We start from the raw sequence: 21,747 nt of genomic DNA, 5'->3' as shown, positions 1-21,747 counted from the left end.
GGCTTTCTTGAACAAGTAACGAAATACATGCCTTTTTCATTATACGGCTTCCCCCTCTTCTCCTGACAAAGCAAAGCCCCATGGTTTATTGAGAAAGGGATTGCAATCAGCCAGAATCCACTCAATTTTGCTCCGTCTGGTGACATTTCCATACCCCCTTCCACCCCAGGAAGGGAAGGCAATTATTGCAGCCATTGCAAAGACAACTTTGAGTGGTATTTTACAGGAAAGCAGGGAGGTCACTAAAGCCGTGCTCCGGCAGCTGTTGTGTGGGTCGTTTCTCTGGCTAGGCCCTGTCTGCTCCTCGTACCTTCCCTGAAAAACCCTGAGGGCTTCCTCTCGTTCTCAGAAAGTGTGCCCCTCTGCACATCATTCTTGGGGCGTCCGATTTCCCAGTGATCTTTCCTTTCTTTAAGCTCCTTTTATCTTTGAAGAAGAAGGTGATGGTCGTGGTCAAGGTTATATTCTGAAAAGGGAGTTGCTGAGTGAGATTACTGTATTATGCTCAGTGAAATAAGCCAGTCGGAGGAAGACAGATACCATATGATCTCACTCATATGTGTAATCTAATGAAGAAAAAAACTAACAAACGAAATAGAAGCAGAGGCATAAATACATGGCAGACAGGCAGCTGTCAAAGGGGAGGTGGGGGGTGGGGCAGGGTGGAAGGAGGTGAAGGGATTAAGCAAAAAATAATGCATAACCCACAGAGAGACAACAGTGTGGTAATAGCAGAGGTAAATGGGGATAGAGGGGTAGGTGGAGGTGGACCAAGGCAGGGAGGGAATGGGGGTGGAAGGAGACTTTGCTTGGGACGATGGGCGCATAATGCAGTGTGCAGATGGATGATGTTCCGTTGAGTTGTACGCTTGAAACCTGCATGGTTTTGCAAACCAACATCACCCCAATAAATTCAATTTAAAAGGTCTTTGGCCTTATGCTATTCTCTAAGCCTCGGAAGATATTCGATCAGCACCTTCTTCTTCCTGTTTTCTGACTCATTTTTTCCTCCCCCATTTCAGACATCACCTTTTACCAAGTGAAGTTGACGATCACTTCTTCCTCCCACCTCTGTGCCGGCTGGCCCTCCCTATAGAAAACTCTCAGCCCATCTTTTCTTTCCATGCAAATCTTCCCTTTATGAATAGTATCTTGCAGCTTCCCTGGGAAATCCTTCCACACATCGCCCTATTTCTTCAGCAGTCAGGCTACATCATATGTGTAAATACACACTTGTGTGACCATTTAGAGACTTGTTTTGCTTTCTTGAAAGTATATGCATTACTAAGGAAAAAGAAGGTTTAATCTTCCTTTTATTTCTCTTCACAGCAACTAGACAGTAAAATCTTCTCTGTAACAAATATTATTAAAGATTTATTCATATACTGAAACCTATTCTATTTTGGATCTTTTGAGCAAGCTTTAGAACTAACCGTTTACTTTATAACTCTTGCTTCTAAGATGTGATTTTGTTAGTCAGTTTAGCATAGCATTGAAGTGAAACATTTACTTTTCATGTCTCTGAAATAAAATGCTTAATTTTTCTGTTTCCAGTTCATATGTGTCCTATGCTGATAGTATTGGGAAGAGTCAAAATCAGTGTTCTATTATTAATTAAAAATGCAAATTATCTTGACTTTATGGACACTTATAAGGGAGAGTAGACTGTAGAAGTTTTATCTTTATTTTAAATTGCACACTTTTGCTGCATATGCATTTTGCTTGTCTGTGTCCCTGCAAGTGACCTTTCCTGTATTAGCTCCTCCTTGGCTTTACTTTTGTTCCAGTTTAGTTTTGGTCACATCTATCCTTCTTCTCGGTGACAAAGGCCTTCCTGTTACAGAGCGGTCAGCGTGCTGCGAGGCGATGATAAGGTGCTTCAGGTGCACCTGACGACCGGGTGACCCATAAGCCATCATCTCTCTGAGCTCTAGAACACTTTCATATTTGTACTTGGAGCCTGGCCTTAAACACCATTTCCCATGTGGTCTTGATGTTTGCTTAAAACCAATCACCATCCATCACTTTCAGGCCACGTCAGTTCTGCTCGTAGCTATCACTTAGTGACAGATGAGTGCACTTTTCAACCCAAGTTCTTTTTAGAGGTCCTGAAGAACACTGCTAAAATCCATCATAGGTGGCTAGGAGACCTATCACAGGGGGGTGCCGCCTGACCTTGAGGGAAGGGATGAAGCTGGAGGCCCTGATGCTTTCTCTAAGGTTCTCTGGGAAAGTCATGAGGCAGTAAGGCCATGACTTGGTAACTTCTGCTCATCTGAGAGGCTCATAGGAGCCTTATTTTTTACTTCTTCCACTTCTTTTATCCTCTCAGGATTATAGCTTTATCATCTAAAAGCCAGGAAAGCAAAAATAAGCAAAGTGCATAATCTCGATGAAATTCTCTAAACAATCTGGGGACAAAGGGACTTTGGGGAATACTTGAATTTTTTTCCTTTTAAATCTCTTACATTGCTGAAGCAGCTTACAATGTACTAAGCATTTTAATAGGTATTACTTTATTCAAATGTTAACAAGGAGAAAGAATGTTATGTGTACTATAATTGTTTTGGGTTCATGAATTTAGTAAGATATAGTCAGATTAAAACCTATTACAAATGGGAAAAATCTTCCCTGTAATTGAAAGCTTAACATTTATTGAACAAAAGTAGTTGATGAGATTCTGTAATGTTGATCCTAAAAAGTATTTTGTATTTTTTGAGTTTTAAGGGAATAGTTGGATATTACTTTTGAAGGTGGTACTATATTACAAAAAAAAAGTTGACCTACTACATTCAAAGATGCTCATGTATCATTACTAAAGAAAACATTAATTTTAAGTTGTATAGATTCTCAAGAAGATGTTTTCACCAAACTCTCTGATTCCCCTCATGACTATTAGCACCAATTTTATACAACCAGATGAAAGTAACGTGCTGTGACATTGGAAAAGTGTGAACCCAATTTGCCCCTTAACCTGTGAATTTGTCTTCATTAATCTAATGCTCAAAGAAAATTAATTAGCCCATGACATTTGTTTTAACACTGATCCAAGACTTGCTACTGATGTTCCAGGAAGTAATATGCATTATTGCTTAGTATAGGGCTCTGATTTGACCCATAATATACACAGTTCTGGTCTGTTGAGATACTTGCAATGGTGTTTCAGTGCATCTAGTAAGCACCATTCAATTCCAAAGAGATTTTAAAATATTTGCAACTCTAAAACTGACTGCTAGGTTCAGCAAGGGCCAGTAAAGTGGGTTTTCTTCCATTTCCTGGAACATCTTCTTTGATCCAGGGTTCAAAGAGTATTGAAATGACAACCAGTTATATCACCAGGCCACAAGTATCAACCAAGTATTTATTAAGTACATTACATATTTCCTGTCCTATAGAGTTTTCCGTGAAGGCTGGAATCTGGATAAAACAAAAAGAAAAAATAAAATAAAATCGCGATCCTTGTGCCTGTGGTTTGATTGCAGAGATGGGACTTAGGCACGTGAAACAACCAGAGAACAATTTCACAACAATGCATAAACAAATGGGGTATTTGGGAGAGACATCTGGTCCCTGCGCTGTTTATAGCTAATTCCAGTGGTGAAGAAGGGAAGTGGAACAGGCTCTTTCTGGATGGAGCGTGTCCTGCTCCTCTGGCAGCAAGGTGGAGTTTTTCTGCCAGGAGGGGGAACACTGGATGGGGGTTGTTTGTTTTTTCTCCAAACAGGAAACCTCTTCCATGCTAATAGTAGCTTCAAAAGGATCACTGCTGGCAGATGGAAAGAACCCATATACGTGCATGCATTCAATTAGCAGGGGCTAATTGAATTGGGGGATTAGCTCTGTCATCAGAGAGAAGCAAACCTTATCTGGGTCTCCTCTCCCAATGGTTACCCACTATAAGGGAGATTTTGCCTAGGCGGTGCTTGATGATGAGGCCACTGCAGCACTGAATGGCCTTTCAATGCCACTCAGTGATGATGAGATGATAAGATAATAAGAAGATATGTCAGACGTGTGACATGTGGAGTGGAGACTCCATGTTTCGGCCATGGAGGGGAAGCTGGTAGGCAGAATGTGAAGGTTTATAGGACTAGAGTGATGGTTGCCTCCTCTCTCTCCTTCTCCAGCCAAGCAGTCTTCTCTCACGTCTGATTGTGAAAGAGAGATTCTGGATTGAGTGCCTATACATAGAATTCCTATTTCAGTTCTATGGACAATCATTGTCTGCCTAGTCTTCTCCTTGCCTTTCTTCTCCCTGCTCCAAAAAGCTGGTCTTTCTGATAAGCAGTTCTCAGCATTAAAAAAAAAAACAAAAAAACTTTTTTGCCGAGACACTCAGGACATAAAATAGATGATGTTGTATGCAAAGTGCACTCCCACAGTGACACAGGTGACAAAGGCTATTGTTTATGGCCATTTCCTAGTGCTCACTGGAAGTAACACCCATCCTCTGATACAAAGGACATCGCAATGCACTGGTGTGGTGAGACAGATTGTATTATCCCAAAACAGCCACAGCATTATCACCCATCCCACACAGACTGCTTCAATATGAACTTGACTCTTTCCATTGAGATATGGAGTCTGTGTCCTCTGTCCTTGGACATAGGCGAACTTGCGACGACAGCAGAAGCGATACTGTGTGATTTCTAAGGCAAGGTGACTTTCACTAGGCTCCCTCTGGGAAGGTTGCTTTTGAAACCCAGACACCATTGCAGGAGGAAGCCCAAGCAGCCCATGGAAACCCATACAAGAGGATCCAAGCTCCCACTGGAAGCCAGCACACAGTTACTTGTCGTGTGTGATCACCTTGAAAGTGGATCTCCCAGCTCAGTGGAGCTGCCCCAGCTGGTGCCAGGTGACACAGAGACGGACTGTTTCTGCCAAACCCAGCCCAAAGTGCAGATTTTTGACCAAAAACTCATCATTGTTTTAAGCCTTTGTGTTTTGATGATTTGCTATGCAGTCAGAACTGAAACGAATTTGCATGTCATTATAAGTATAATCTTGACACTTTTCTCCTATATTATAAAACACTCTCAGTATTCTAACCTATTATTATTAACAAATAACTTGGCACACATCTTATTATCAATCGTCAAAACCTCCTCTAGGCCTAGATTAAAATTCAGAGGTCTTTAGAAATATTTAATTCCTCCTTTCTCTCACCTCGCCTTGGACTTGTTTGGTATGATTATGTAAAATAATATTAATTAGCATCATTTTCATGAGCCGTTTCTCATGTACGCCCGATTAGCAAACTCACAGGACGTGTGATAGATGACTTTTGCTGTGCCTGACGATCGTACTAAATTCCGTTTTGGCGAACTAATCCTTCACAGTCTGTTGCTTGTGTACCATCGTCGACTGCTCACAGAGTAGAAAAATCAGACAGAATGCCTCTGCTTAGGAAAAGCTATACAGGTATGTGTGTGTCAGGGAAGAGGCCGCCTGGGCAGCTGACAGTGAAGGCTCTCCAGTGGCTAAGCAGCAGGCCGCTTTAAATAGAGGAAAAGTCTCAAGACTCCCGTGATGAGCACGCCAAGGGAACTGTGACCATCGCATCTGCCCTGTGGGTGCTCACTCTTCGGTGTCTCCTTGAAGCCATAACTGACTCAACTTCATTTTGTGTGGGATGCGTTCATGAAACTTTTATTTGGGGCGGGGGTCGCTTATTGTAGCTTTTGCCCACCCTGCTCCAAGTTAAACCAAAGAGAAATTCCATGGTGGAAAGAACTTGAACCTAGAAGTTAGAACCAAGAGAAGAAAAGAAACAAAACATGAAGAAACCAAAGTCCCTCATGAAGAAACCAAAGTCCCTCTGTCTCTCAGCTGGATTCTAACTGTGTGACCTTGGAAAAGTCAAGTCACTTCCCAAGACCCAGTTTCCTCATTTATGAATAGAGATGGTTAAGACTGAGGCCAGATACGTCCCTGGAATAGGGATGACGGCAGCTTATGAAGGGGTCGTTTTAGGTTGTGATTCTTTCTTTGCAGATGAAAGTATTTAGAAGTAAAAGGTATGCAGAAAGTGGCAAAGTCAGATATATATTTATGATTCTCCATGAATCAAATGATTCTCCCCCCCAGGCCTCTACATGCCTCTCTTTGTTCCGTGTTTTTGTTCTTACTTTTAATTTTTTCTTCCGCAATTAAAAAATAAAAAGGATTTAGATGACAGCTGTCATTAGCAGAAGACAAATAACCAATTTGGCAATAAACTAATTTAAAAATTAAAAAGTAACCGAACATGATGGATTCAAGTTTATTCCTAGACATAAGGACTCAGAGTTGCAACTCTATTTTATATATAATAATGTAGTAATTACGGTTGATTTATTGAGAAGTTGCAAACATACACGTGGCTTTGCCAAGTTCTGTATACTTTTTGTTCTTAAATATTTTCATCTGCAAAGCAAGAATCACAACCTTAAACTATTCCCATGGAAGCAGTCTTATGCCAGATTCTAGAGCTGAACTTGGCCTTAGTCTGACCTCATCTCACAGATGCAAAATGGTTCTTTTTCTGTGTAATGGGATTCAAAACATCAGCATTCCATGCTGTTCTACACTGAAGACTGTAATGGTCAGCCTCTCTGTTCCTTGAGCCCATTTGCAAGGAAGAGGCTCCAAAGGACCGATTTTATCTTCATTTTCCTAATGAGAGAATTGACACTTGGTGAATTGCCCAAGGTTACAGCTAGTTAATGGCACTTCCAAGACTTAAACTTAGGCAATCTGATTCTAGATTCAGTTACAATATTTCCCTTTCTAATTTGGACTTCTTGCCCAAATGCAGTTTCCTGAGAGGATGGAGTTTGTTTTGTAGTTATATTCCCACATCCTCAACAGGGCTTGGTGTGGCAGAAGCAGATGGGCCAGCCAGTGTCCCCATGGACTGTTTTGTCCCGACACTGATTTCAGGTGAGAGGAAGCCATGTTTTTCTTTCACGCATGGGTGCCTGAGGACATCTCGGCTCTTGGGAATTCAGGCCTCAGAAACAGAGACTAAGAAGGAAGATGGTTATTCCTTCTTAGTGCCTGTTTTCTGTCTTGGGATGTTTACTGGATAGCAATGTACTGGAAGACACAGCACTGAAGGAAAAGCAAACCATTTTATGTGCACTAATGATTCAACTTCTCACCTCCAAAAGTGAGAAAGTTCTCCATTTTCTACCCCGTTACTCTTCTAACTATACATAAGTTTATGTGATTTAATTGTCCAGGAATTTATTCATCTACTCAGTAACATTTTGTCCCATTAATGGTTTGACTCCTTTTGCTTTTTTGCGTTTGGGGGCATTGTTTCTTCAGTGTAGAAGAGTTTTAGAAAAGGCAAGAAGGCCAGCTCAGCGCTCAAGAAATAATAAGAGATAATACTGTAATCATAACAACTCATTATTTGTTTTTAAGCTTGATCTTTCAGAAGGTTATTATCTGGAGTTGAAGACTAATGGATTCAAGCTCTCTTTATGCAGAGAAAATCTTAAACAACAGTGCTCATGGGGAAGGACATTAATCAGGAGAGAGAAGTAGGCTTTGTGCCTACTAATGTTTGCATAATAGCTACCCTTGGGTATATTGCTTGCCTTAAAAATAAATATTCATGCTTTCTATCTCCAGTACAATTGGAAATTATTTGTGGTTATGATTCTGTTATATGATCTTCTACCTGTTCACGTGGACGCTAAGCTGGGAGGCTGTTGGAAATGAACAAACATAAATCACTGCGCCTGTGAATGAGCCCGGGGTAGACACTGAAAGGGCTATAATAGGGGCAGTCTGGAGAACATGAGCTGGGAGCAGGTCATAACTCTGTTTCTGGGGGGCAGGGGGAGCAGAATCATAGTGGTATGCTTAAGAACATTTAAATGCTTTTAACTCTTCAATAGCTTCTCATCCCCTGCAGGATAAAATCCAAGTGCCTTCTCTTGACATAAATGCTGCTCACTGGCTTGGTCCCTGTGACTCTGTGCATGTTGGCTGAGACCGTGCTCCACCTCAGATATGACAGTATGCAGCGCGATGCGGGTTCCCTCAGGCACTGTGACTTTTAACGCCCATGTTTTTGTTCATATTCTACCTTTATCTTGTGACAATTTTCCAAACCTCCTTTGCTAATTACTTCTACTTACCATGGAAGAGTTGGCTTAAACTGTACCTTCTCCAAGAAACCTGTTTTGAACTCTAGAGTTAGGCAGTGAACTTTCTCCAGGCTGCTTCTTTTTCTTCTTCCTCCCTTCCTTTCACTTTTAGGGCTCCTTGCATAGACTTGGTCCTCGGGAATTCCTTCATTGTCTTGATTTATTACATACATGCACCAAATCTTATCACACACGTGCATTAAGTCAACAAATTCATTTTTCTTTTCTGTCTCCTTTAGTCTTTTTTTGTTTTCTCTACTTCCCTCTTTTAATTTCTGGGAAAAGTTTTAATATGATCTTGAAAACATCCTATAGCTTAGAAGTCCAAATGGATTTGTCCTCCCAGACCTGCAATTATTAATATGTTCTCCCGCCTCCCCCACCCTGCCCTCTGAGACAGGCTTCTCATCTTGGAGTTAGGCGCCATCCCATTGGCTCCTTCACCTGCACCTTCGCCTAATGGGCTCTGTACTAACAGAGTTGTGTAGGCTTGACTTCCCACACTGATCTTACCCCATCGCTAGGCTCCTTCTGAAGGGTTCATATGTCTTTTTCATGTATAGTCACAAAATTCTCAAAAGCTGCCCCTCTGGTAATATTATTGAATACATATCTATTTATAAAGCATGTTTTGCTTTATCCTTTCTACAGAGAGATGAGCAGGACAGCTGTTAACCTTATTTTAAAAATAAGGAAACTGGTTCAAGACGATTGAATGACTTCTTACATTTATGTGTCTAGTAACTTACAGAGATTAGAACTAGGACCCCGGTCCAGTGCCCCTTGCACGACACTGTAAGCTTTATAGCCTGTAAGGGCTATTTCCTTCCTTTTATATACACCTCCAGGACAGCCGTGCATGGTGAGCTTCCTGAGGGCACTAGACAGAGACCTGGAATGGACACAGAGACCTGCAAGATGGTGACTACTGGGCCACCACGAGGTCTCTGCCCCTAGACAGTTGCTTTACTCTGAACCCGTGTCCCCATCCATAATATGAAGAATGAGACATGTTTTCTCAGATTCTTTTCACATACTATTTTATTAACTCCCTTTCTGTTATTTTCATCTCTCTTCTCTTCTCCCCTCTTTGCTAGCTTTTCAATCAGTTCAGCAGCGGCCTCCTGTGCATTGACAATGTTCAAGCCTTGTGCAGGCGCCTGAATGAGACGGAAAGAGTTGTTGCTTACAGCTTGTTACAGAAAGGAAACTTTCTTCCCTCTCCCTGCTGTTTTCCTTTTTTTCTCTGTTCTTTCTTCATCCTTCTGCCTCCCTGTTCAGGCAGGCCTCTGGCAAAATTGCTGGTGATTTTTTGAAGCCCCAGCAGACAAAGTAGAAGGAAGTGGAAAGAGGGAAACAAAACCAATCATGATTAAGCACCTACTCTGTGTCAGTGGATGTGTCAGGAACATTTACATGATTTCATTAACCCTTTCAGCAACCCTGAAAGATTTAGACTTGGTATTTTACAGATGTGGAAACTGAGGCTCGGGGGGGGGGGAGTTAAATGATTCACTCTGTCAGAGTTAAGATTTGCACCCCATCTGTGAGACTCCAAATTTCATGTTCTCTTTGCTGTCCCAGGGCTAGCGGGGGCTCCGGTGCGCTCTGGAGTGATGCAGGGATGGGTGCCCAGGTAGGGAAGGGCTGACGAGAAGGCCTCAGTCTGTCCCAAGAGCTGGCCTTTGACATGGTTCTCCTCCCCTGGTCCCTGCCTCAAATGTAGACTATTTCTGCAAAATGTGGATCCAGCCCTTTGTAGTATTTTAATGAGAGGGTCTTCTACTAATGAGACATCTCTCTTTTGTCTTTCACAGCCATTTTGCAGGCAGTAATAGCTGGTGATCTTATGAAGGTAAGATATCTTCCAACCAACAATTTTGGTGATTCTTTAAGAACTTTAAATCAACATCATCTCGTATCAAGTCCTCATGATCCCATGTGTCATTTTCCACACCCCTTGCCTGTGCTGGCTGAGTACAAGGAGGAAGGATGCTCTTTTGAGGACTGAACAGAGAGGGTGAGGGGAGTCCTCACAGCATCATGTCTCCTAACAGCAAAAGGTTTCTGAAAGAGGGCCATGAGGCTTGCCTTGGCTAGTAAAATGGACCCCATGTTCCCAGGATACCGTGTTCCCAGGGCCCAGAACTACTGTTCTCTAGAAGCCATTATTGAATGTTTAAAGACTTCTTTTTAGACAGGGCTTGGAATGAATGCATCTGTAAGAATTACTGGGACAACCAGAAATACATTCTTTAGGTCAGAGCCTATATCTTCCAACATTATTACAGCTTTGTATTTTGGGGATCACAGTGAACCCAAAGAAGATACTCTGTCTGATCCACCTAGAACATTTCAATGTGTGCCGATGTTCTCTGGTGAATTCTAGTTCAGAAGGAAGGAAGTGGTCACCGCTGCTTTTAGAGTGAATGCAGATTCTGAAGTCAGACTGCCTGGGTTCAGATCTTGACTCTGCCATTCCCTGTATGTGTGACTTCATAGAATTATTTAATTCTCTCCATGCCTCAGTTTCTGCATCTATAAAATGGAATAATAACATTGCCTCTCTCTTCACTTTGTGGGAATTGACTATAATAATGCATGTAAAGTTCTTAAGACTGTTCCTATTACATAGAGGGTACTAAAATGTTAGCTATTTTATTAACATAGCCCTAGTCTGTTTCTTAAGAGCTAAGCATAGTGTAAATGCAAGTGTTTGTCATCAAGTATAATAGAGTCTCTGACCATGCTCAAAGCTGTGTTTGGTCCCATGCCCTTCTCAGGCATTGGGACTCATGACTGCCCATCTGTGCTGGTAAAACCCACACTGGCATTGATCAGCCCCGTAATATGGGCAGAGGTTGTGCCCTCCTCACCAGCCTGGGGAGAGGGTGATGCCACTGCAGATCTAGAAAACAAAAGCCTTAAGAGAAAGCTGAGAAACACTGCCCTTGAAGAAAACGTCTTCCGAGGCACCTCTGCGCTGCATTTTTTAACGGGTCGTTAGCAGAAAGCAAATGGCGAGACAGTTGCAAGCATCTTGATAAACAGCCATCTTTAGACACACGGTCCTGCAAACAGAGCCCGTGCAGTGCGCTGTGCAGATCCTAGTGTGGCTAGTAATTGCTGCCCACGAGAGAAAGGTGCTGTCTAAGCAGTACGCCTGCGGGTTCAGCGCCACTTCCCAGCTGCGGCTTAAACCAATTCCATCCTATACTCCCTGCACGGCCTCCTGTTGGATTCTGGGAGATAAAAACATGAGTAAGATCTGATCCCTGCCCTTGCAGAGCTTCTAAGCCAGGACGTTTTGCAAGCTGTACATTTGAAACCCTTTCATTTTATTTGGTATATGCCTTTCGTCTACGCAACGAGCTTTCCAGGTCCTAGGGGGTATATTACCACAATTTTTGCACTTAATAGAGACTTATTTGGGGTGTGGGAAATCACTATATTCAGCCATTTGTCTTCTTACATTCTCTGTGGCAAGAAAACCTCATTTACAGAGGGTTTTTCTTCTCTTTTTCTTTCTTTCCTTTTTCTTTCTTTTCCTTGCCTAGTATTTTCTTCTCCTCTTCTTTCTTTCATTTTGCTATCCCATGTAGAAAGCACAATAAATTTAAATAGAGAACTGGTTGTGTGTGTGTATGAGAGAGAGGAAGCATGCACCAATCAGCAGAGGACAGAAAACATTGGGGGCCATCCCAGGGTGAAAGCTGCATAGAGTAGCTCCTATACAACTGGGCTGCGTAATATGCCCATGGGCTAACTTAATGTTCAGTGTCTAAAAACACCAGAGAAAGGCGGAATCAAGGAAGTGGGTGGACTGGGTCTGTGCCACTCTGTCGAGCCCAAATCCCTCAGGATCTGCCGCAAGGAAAAGGGATTGTCACCGTTAAGACAATGCAGTGAAACGGAACAGGATTATTCTTTTAGATTTTGGTGGAAAACTATTAGCACTTCTTCCTACTGGCCCAGGATAGGGATGAAAGGCCCTGTGTGGTCCTTACTTCCCTTCAACTATTTTTTTTTTAATCTATTTCCTAGGAAGTCACCCATGACTCCTTTCCGTCCCTTACTTCATATTTTCCTGGTGCTCTGGGGCAGCCCCGAGGTGCTCCTCTCTGGTTCAGTGTAACTTTCCACATCTCTGTCCCCCACGGGCTGTGAGGTCTTGGAGGCCAGTGGCTGAGTTATCCTCATCCTTGTTCCCTGGCACCTGACACGTGGCGGTGCTATGGTTGCATTTGAGTGGAAGCATGAACTATGAGCTTACCCTCTTGGACCGTATGAGATGTTTGATTTTTTTTTAAAAAATGTTGTGCCATCTAACTTCTTGGTAGTAGACACATTCTTTTTGCTTACTACCTGCTGGGTTATTTGACTCTTATTTGTCCTAAAACTACCTTTTAGAAGCTCCAGAAGGCTCTTCTTGTTCTGGTATATCACCATTTGGAGAATAGGGACCCATTTACACTTTCTGTAGTGTTTAATATTTCATGAACTTAGGTCATGTTTTCATTTAGCTACCTTATCCTGCGGCTGCAAAAATCTGTTGTTGCTTTCCTAGTCTGGTCTCATATTTTAGGTGTTTTTGGTCTCTAGTACTGTGTTCTCGGAATCCATTTATTTGTCATCACACAAAATGCATGTAGGCTGGACTGCAGACCTGGATAAAGAGGGAGCCACACACATGTGTGGGTGTGTGTCTGTGAGTGTGTGCGCATGCACGTATGCACATGTGCAGTGATCTCACATGGGAAGAAGGGGCTTCTACATTTGGTAGCTAGGTTTATTACAGATTGAAGGAAAATGAGAGAGCAGGGAAAGGGGTTACCTGCCAGACAGCAAGCTAATCCTGCCTATAGCTTTAATTATTCTTTCATTCAAGAAAAAGCTGAGCCAACATGGGAAAGCTTTTATTCTCTTCTCTGCCCTCCACTCCTTTGGAACAGGGACTAGAAAAGAAAAAGACAAGAAAAGAAGAGAAGAAATAAGTAATTCAGTATATTTCAGGTTCCTTAGCCTATTCAACACTGCTACACCCTATCAGGAGATAGTGAAACACTGGCCATCTCTTTGAGTTATAACACAATCAAAGAAGGTTACTTCATCTCTCTCCTCTGTGTCCTCTGAGGCTGGAAACATTTGTGGTTTGCTACATTGCTCTTATTTTATCACCATGAGCTGTTTTCCTTGTTCCGGACTCTGCCTCAGCTTCTTTTCATGTGTCTCTTTTTCAGCTAATAGAAAGCTATAAAAATGGAGGCAGTCTGCTAATTCAGGGACCAGACCACTGTTCACTCCTTCACCACGCAGCTAAAACCGGCAACGGGGAGATTGTGAAATATATCCTTGACCACGGTGAGTAGGCACAAGAACCAAGGCTCACTTATCCATGAAATAGATTGAATTGGCTAAGTTGACTTTCACCCAGGCTATCTTTGGGATGGTGGAAATGCTTTCCAACTTTTAGCTGACTCTCCCTGCTTCCTGGAGGCCATGGGATTATAGAACACTCACCCACAGAGGTGCCCTTAGCCAACCAATTAATAGAAGTAATTTACATATGTAGATCTTTGCAGATTCTCTGGGGGCTGATTAATTTTTTTTTTTCTTTAAGACAAAAGCTAATGTAGCCTGGCATAATATGCTTTATTATTTGGGGAAGAGCTTTTATGTTTGGGAAAGTTAACTAGTGGACAAGGCACCAAATCCGTATTCGTAGCTGATCATTCTCAGTATCAATGAGACTATTTTTTCTGTCCTTCTAGTTTTCTAGTTATTGTAATAATAATAATTATTATTATTATTTTTGCTGTTTGAATCTCCTTCATCTTTTCAACTCAAGATACACACATTCTTTTTGGAAACATCTGGTAGTTTTGTGTCCATTGCAGCAGCCCGTGCTCACCTCCTGGGCGGCTTCCCACCGGGCTTTCTAATTTAGGTTATTTCCTTTGCTGGAAGCAACTGGTAATTTCTAACATCTTCCTCTCCATAGGCCTTCAGAGGTACAAACACACATGATGCATATCACATCTTGACCATTCCGTAGAGCTTCCCGTGTTTATAGTGTTTCTAGGATAAAGAACAGGAATAAAAGGAGCCAAATCTGCCTGGCTTGGCTGTTTTTAAAGGAGAATAAGTGGAATAGTCTCTAGCTCCGACAATGGTCCTGGAAGATTTTCTGTGAGCCCTAGCAGGGAGCCTGTGGCCAGCCTCCACGGCATTCAAATTCAGGCTGTAAAGAGAAAGCATAATACTAGACATTCACGTCTTGCTCTTCTTTTTATTCAATTTAGCAAACGTCTTATTTTGTTCATTCAATTAATCATTCCACTAATATTTGTGGAGTGCCTAATAGGAGCTACCAGTTATAGACCAGCACACACACAAAAATAAAATACAGTCACTGTTTTTAAGCGATTGCAGGCCAAAGGGAAAAAAATATATCATCATAGGCATAATTAAATTTAAAACAGTTGTATAGATGTTTTCAGTCATTGCAAAGCCACAAAGAGAGAACATAGTTACCATTATCAAAAGCACATGTTCCATACCAGATGCTTATACTGCACACTTCATTGACTCTTTGCAAAGACCTGGTAAGGTAGGTATTAGACTCTCGGTCACGTTCGACATACCTGCTTTGCTTTGCCTTCGTATCTTCTCACCTTGAAGAGTGTACTTGAACCCTTTGCTTGAATTAGGGTGGGAAGAGTGGTTTAGGCAAAGGAAGCGGTGTTGGTCATGAGAGGATTTCCTTCCCCCTGCAGTCTTGGTTGGGGGATCCCATGCCTGCCTGTGGTGGAGAGCCTATGTAGGTAACCTGCGTCCTCGGCCATGTGTCTGGGGCGTGCCCGTCCCACCTCCTACTCCCCTGACCATTGCAGCAACACAAGCATTCCTCCTTGGGCAAGACTTGCAAAAGCAATGGTGGCATAATTTCCTCTTGCCTCCTCCAGAAAAAAATGTTTGTATCAGAGGTGTGAGGAGCAGAACTAAATGTTAGACCCCAGTCCCGTAGACAAGGGATAAAATCACAAAGAAGATTCCTAGGGTTATCGTCCCTTGATAGAAAGGGTCTCAGGATTTCTATTGCACGAAGTTCAGGTGAGCTTTAGATGTATACTGCCACTTTATTAACCTGCAGCTCAGCTTAAAACAACTTCTAGTTGCCATCTTTTGATCATTTTCAAGCTTTCTTCCTAGTTTTCCCTTTATCCAATGAGATAGCGTGTTTGCTGGCATCCTTAGGTTATTTAATACCCACGTGCCCTCTCAGGAGTTAGATGAGCCACTGATCCCCATGCGAGTGACAGCACAGTTCAGGAACTGACCCCCTTTGCCTCTCCTGAAGAACTAGCACTTCCCCCTACTTCCAGGTTCCTGTCTGTATCAGTTACCTGTTGGTCTCCCGAGGCTGCAGTGAGCTGTCGCTTTGACTGAGTCTGTCCTGAAGAGCCACTCTGGCACGTGTGTGGGGCTCTCAGCTGGGGTGGCTGGAATGACCCGGTCACCTGAACCTTCCTCTGTACCTGGTTTTTCATCCCAGGCTGCTTCACAGCATGATGGTCCTAGGGATCCAGCAGGGGAGAGAGAAAGCTCCCAAACATCCTGAAAGTTCTGCATCATCTCTGCCGTGTTCTGTTAACTAAAACAAGTCACAGAGTGTGTCCCGACTCAAGGGATGGGGAAACAGATGCCACCCCTTCACAGAAGGAAATGCAAAGAATTTGTTGCCAAGTTTAATCTACTATGTTCGTTACCCTCCATCTTCTTCAGCTGAAAGTGATGACCCCACCTTCTCCATATCCTGAACCCCCCTCTGTCAAAATCAAAGGGACACCAAGCGATTCATTCGCTCCTTGGAGAAGGGCACTAATTTTTTCCAGTTCTTTTTTGTTAGATTTTATAAACTAGTTGCTTTAATATTTATGCTAAAGGGAAAAAACTTCAGATTCCTGTAATCACACCAACTTCACTCACAGGCCAACGGTTTCCACAGGAGACAATGTGTACCCTCCCTGCCTCACTGAGAGAAAGACTGTGGAGATAGTGAAGCCAAGTCCATTCTTTCTGTTTGAAAATGAATTATTACACTATAGTTCAAGGATCACTGCCTTTTTCACGAATGGCAATTTTTCAACTTTTAGCACCATAGTCAAATCATGGAAACTAAATCACAGTTGACTTTTATTGAAATCACTATCAGTCTGATAGGCATTGTCCATTTCATGCTTACTGTCAATCCCATTTCTGTTTATTAAGGAATACGGATGTAAAATCTTGTGATGTAATCAGTCTCATTCAACCACTTCCTTAAGAGATAAGCACTTCAGTTCATCTGTTTTTATTGTTGCTTGTTTTAGTATTTTTAGTCACTGAGACAATTTACATTAACCTGTGCATTCATAGACTGAAAATCATCTTTGCAGAACTTCTCATCCCTTTTAAATTATAGAAACCCCTTTAGATTATTCTGTCTTGGAGTCAGGGATAAGTGCCTGGAAAACATGACCCTTTCTGTGCTCTGTGATCATCTTCTGAATGTGATATCCGCTCAGGAAAATAGTCTCTCCTAATTAAGTAATGATGGTGGCTCTGGAATTCCCCTGGTCTGACAAGGAAAATAGCCTTTTCCAAGACGGCTCCATGAGACTGGAGTTTGAGCATGCATTTCAGACAATGGCATTGTGTTTATAAATTAGTATCAAATTTGTAGTAGATGGGTCTGAGCAGTTTGAATTCATGTAATTTTTTTTTTTAAAGGGAACTTTTATACTGTGTCAGAGATCAAAAGGAACACACCTCCTAGTCTCGGATGCTGAATATTTCTTGACATTTTAGTTGTTGTTGTTTTAATTTGGTTGAAGTCTTTCCTGTGGCTTCATATGATACAAATCCTGAAAATCGTTTAAAGACCCGACTGTAAAGATGCATTTAATGACAAGCTTCTGAGGATTCAGGGGGCCTGTCTTTTCAAAGTGCATGATGGAACTTGTATGTGGCATGTTCGCTTCCTGCATCCTTTCTCTCCCCTCTGCATGGCCCTCTTCCTTGGACATTTATGGGGAGCCATGCAGCCTGCCCTCGGGAGGACACACTCAGCAGTGCGTTTCTCTTCCAAGGGCCCCCTTGAAACCGGGCTGGGGGCCGCGGGGCAGGAGACGTGGGCTGCCTTCTGAAAAGCCACGGGAGGCTTGGATTGTTTTCCCTCCTGCATCTTCTTTGGGACTTTTTGTCTCAGATTCACAACATGCTGCTTTCCTTTATGAAAAACTGGAATTTAGGCATTTGGGGGGATGAAAAGAGAGGGAGGAGGGAGAGAGCTAACAACTCCACAGGGACAGGGTGGAGCGAGGAGGATGCCCAGGGATTCTAGCTGAGATTCCCCCAGCGGTTCTTGCTTTTCGGCTCCTTTCAACCATCATTTTTACCCTCTCCTTCCTCCCTGATTTTGCCCTGCAAAAAACATTTGTGTTGTTTGTCTTTTACCACCCGCATCTGTTTGCTCTTTTGTGTCCCCCCTCCCACCCCGCTGTCCCCTACTGTGTTTCCTGATAGAAATCTCACTCATGCATTTCTTTTTTTGATTTCAATGGCTTATTTTGTCTTCCTTCTGCTTCTGTCTTCAGTCTTTCTTTTCTTATTCCCCCCCCCCTTTTTCTGCCTCTGGTCCCCAAGAGAAACGACCACCATCCTGCTGGGACAGGATGACGGTGCTGTTAAGAGTTCTCAGTGCCAGCTCTCCCCAAATCTGCGCGGCCTTTGTCCTGGGCCACGGGGGGATTTGGAATGGTCTGCTGGCAGCGTCAGGGAGACTATTGGGAAATGAGGGCCAGACAGAGAGAGGCCGTGGCGGGGGGGCGGGGCAGAAGGAATAGCAAAGGGGATTTGGATGCCTTGGTGTGGAAAGCAAATTAAAAGATGCTTGTGACAAAAGGTACATCGTATGTGATACAAGTGCAATACTGATAAAGTCACACCCGTAAGCTCTGGGATGTGCAATGGAAGAACCTATATGAAGTGAATGCTTGACAGGGAACCTGCAATTGCGAAGGCTTCCCTACTTACTACGCTGTTCACTTCCTTGTGTTGGGAGATCTGCGAAGTCGTACTTCCTTTCGTGTTCCCTGGCTGCCACCCGAAACACTGATGTGTCTGTCCCCTTTGATGTTTTTTTTTTTTTTCTCTTATTTTTCAGACCATTTCCCATCTAGCGTAGTCTTTTGAATCCCTGTTCCATTTCTGGCTCTTTCTCTGAGAAGAAATAAAATATTGGCTGGGATCCACATGGATTTTAAAACGCCTTTCATTCATTTATTCACTTAAAAAATTAATTCTGTCCTGCCCACTCTTGAGAAAAAAAAATGCTATAGTAACAATTACAGCTAATCTTTATTATTCTAAATGTTTTGTATGCATGAACACATTTAATTCTTACAAAAGCTCTACACAGTAAGTCCTCTTATCACTGTTTGACAGGTGGTAAAACTGAAGCCTAGTGAAGTTAGGTTAGTTGCTCAATCTCACACATAATATAAGGCGTGGCCTTGGCCCGCCACACTCCTAAAGCCCAGGGAAACATGGACAAACAACCCCAGTGCGGGGCAGTTTGACACTAGGGCCATTGCAGGGGCCCAGGGACAGCCGGTGCAGAGCTGTGGAGGGACAGTCATTTCCCACCTTCGAAAACTTCATCGGGAAATGTGTGCGCACCGCCCTTCGGCAGGGGTGAAGCGTTGTTTCCGGTGCAGCAAACCCTGGGAGGGAGCGAGAGCCACAGTTTCCTTATTCCTCGCAAGATTAGCCAATTGTGAGTTCTCTCCTGACGATTTAATGGTACGACATGCTATTCACAATCAAAACGCATTTACACATGAAATATAAAATAAGCCCCAAACCCAAATGTTCACCATTGATAGAACATTGAAGAAATTTGATTACATTTCTTTTCTCTCTCCTGTTCTCTCCCTTACTCGTGAGACTCAAATTAACATTCCAAAAATCACAGAGGCTCTTATTATATTCTTTTTACAAGAAAATTTTTGTGGCCTTCTTGATTGTTTTTGTTTCTCTGGCCATTGTCCCCTTCAAATCTTGTGCCGATACAGCTAAAATGCACATGATACTATTAAACAGCAGAGAGTACTATTACCAATAGGTCCCAGGAGGCCATTGAAGGTGCAGATAGGGAGGGAAGCCACAGCCTTGTCTTAGGCTGTGCCTGGCACTCACTCTTTTTCTTGTTTCCTTCTCTGAATCACCCTCTCTGCCCCCTGCCCCGCTCATATTATGCAAGCACCGTTATTTTACAGCAGGTTACAAAATTATTTGAAAATGTACCCATATTATTCAGACTAGCTCACCACTCCTAGCTACCATCAGCCCCAGCAGCCACGCTTCCCTATTCATTGGCTATTCGCCCCGCAGTGTGTTCACAAGGTCTGCGGTGCCGGTGCCGTGATGATGTGTTGATGGGAGGACGCGGGAGGTTTGGGTTAGTGAAGTCCATCATCCCAGAGCCAGCCCCCAAACCTCTAACTGGAGTTTGCGTAGGTATGCATTAAGAACAAACGTGTCCTGTCTGAGCATCAGTCTGTCTCTCACCTCTGTCAGCTGCAGAAGATGATGGTGCGGGGGGTGGAGGGGGAGGAACAGTGACAGGCAGCTTCAGGCCAGCCTTGCTCACCAGCGGGACAGCCAACTCTGCCCTCACTCTGCGTTGGCTGCGTGTGTGGTGATACTTTTCAGAATGTGAGGAACAAGGTCCTTTCTCTCCCTTGTCCCCATTTGCAGAGCGTCAAACAGTTGCCATTTTAGTACAGATGAACCCGCTAAGCGTCCTCACACTTGTACGGAGACCTGGACCCTGCAGTCCACAGACCCAGCTCTGAGTGCTGAATAAAGGAGAAAATGGCCCTGGCAGGGGTGGCTCAGTGGATTGAGTACTGGCCTGCGAACCAAAGGGTCACTGGTTCAAGTCCTGGCCAGGGCACATGTCTGGGTTGCAGGCCAGGTCCCCAGATGGTGGTGCACAAGAGGCAACCATACATCGATGTTTCTCTCCCTCTCTTTCTCCCTCCTTTTCCCTCTCTCTAAATAAATAAATACAATTTTTTTAAGGGGGGAAATGGACCAGGCCTAAGTATCTGTGCGATTAGCAGTAATGATGGGGCCAGAAGTAATGATGGGTCTGGGCTGCTTGTGTTCATAGAAGTCCTTTCAACATATAAGTGGCTTGAAAGGTTTGCTGAAGGTGACAGCAGTTCTTTAAAAGGTCCATTGGACACTGTAAGTCTTCCTGCTCCTGACCTCACAGAAAATGTCCTGTGGGCAGCTGAACAGACCTGTAGCCCTTGGATCTCAGGACATATAATTCAAGTCCACAAGGGGCTTCGTATATAAGTGGGAATGGAGCAGCCCTTTGATATCTCCTTCCTTCACTGATATCCTAGCATCTTGACTTGGGGCAACCTGCTGCTATGTTGTGTCAGAGAATAAGACGCTTCAGAATATCTAAGCTTTGGGCCTTGTGTGGAGAGAGCCAGCTGTTAGAAGCACGTAACATGTATTAATTTATAAAACCCCACTGCCCTCCTGTGAGGTAAATATTATCAATCTTACTTTATATATGTGACACTCAAGGGTCTGAGAGGCAAAATGAACTTGCCCAAGGCCTAGTAAGTGGCAGGGAGAGCTGGTATTTTAAATGGAGGAGGTTCAGCTTCAGAACCCTCACTCCTAACCACTGCACTGTACAGCTTTGTGCTTCTTTGGATGTGTGTGTGTCGGGGGGATTGTCATCCATGTTTCTTTAAAACCACTGGAATGAGGAGCAGAAATGAATGAGTTAAATCTTTGTTGAATGTAGGGTAGATTCTCAAGGGATGTGAAAAATAAAAGTCTTCTAATGCTCAAGTGATTTAGCCTAATTAAGGGGACAAGACATACAACCAAAAACCAAATAGATGGTACAAGGGTAGAGCCAAATGAATTTTATGGGAGTTCAGAGAAGGGATAAATTCCTCTGTCAAAGGTGGTCTTTTCAAAGGACCTTGTCCGAGACTAGACTTTGGAGAACGTTTAAGATATAAGTATGGGGCTAGACAAGGAAGGCTATCCTCAAAAGGAATAGTGGAGGGAGCAGGCCCTTAGAGCTGAGAGAGCCTGAGAAATATGCAGATGAGAGAGAAGTTACCCCCTTGGCGTATGTGAAAAAAACAGCAACTTGGGAACAAATTGTGGGAAGGGAGTTCCAGGTGAAGACCGTGAACGTCAGTGTGTAGATACTTGGACGGAAGCCGTAAATACGGTGAATTGGAAACCTGGGAATCAAAATGACCTGGGACCTTTTTATTCTCCTCAGTAACAGTTTCTTCATGCTAATTATCGCCCAGGCAGAGACCTAGTAGGAGGCCTGTTAGGGAAACGGTACAAATAGGAGAGACAAGCAGGACAGACACTGTTTGGGAAGGTTTGCCGGGCCTTGATGACGGCGGATGGGAAAGAGAGGGGGCAAAGGTGCTGATTTTGCTCTTGGGGGGCTAGGAGGCTTGTGAAGATTCCATAACACCTGTCGTCCCCCTCACCAATGACT

General features: G+C 43.3%; 1 protein-coding gene across 3 annotated transcripts in view; it reads left to right on the top strand.

Annotated features, from left to right (window-relative positions):
* DGKI (diacylglycerol kinase iota) overlaps positions 1-21,747 on the top strand; it is a 249,460-nt gene that overhangs the window by 218,788 nt on the left and 8,925 nt on the right. For all 3 annotated transcript variants that reach the window (XM_090287561.1, XM_090287559.1, XM_090287560.1), the window contains 2 exons: positions 9,962-9,999; positions 13,385-13,505. In XM_090287561.1, coding sequence (XP_090143687.1) covers positions 9,962-9,999; positions 13,385-13,505 — 159 coding nt within the window. The remainder of the gene's footprint in view (positions 1-9,961; positions 10,000-13,384; positions 13,506-21,747) is intronic.

Source organism: Furipterus horrens, unplaced genomic scaffold (genome assembly GCF_987537825.1).
Source record: "Furipterus horrens unplaced genomic scaffold, mFurHor1.1.pri manual_scaffold_9, whole genome shotgun sequence".
Taxonomy (NCBI): Eukaryota; Metazoa; Chordata; class Mammalia; order Chiroptera; family Furipteridae; genus Furipterus; species Furipterus horrens.
The sequence above is the reverse complement of the archived record's forward strand: the minus strand, read 5'-3'. Positions and strand labels throughout refer to the sequence as shown.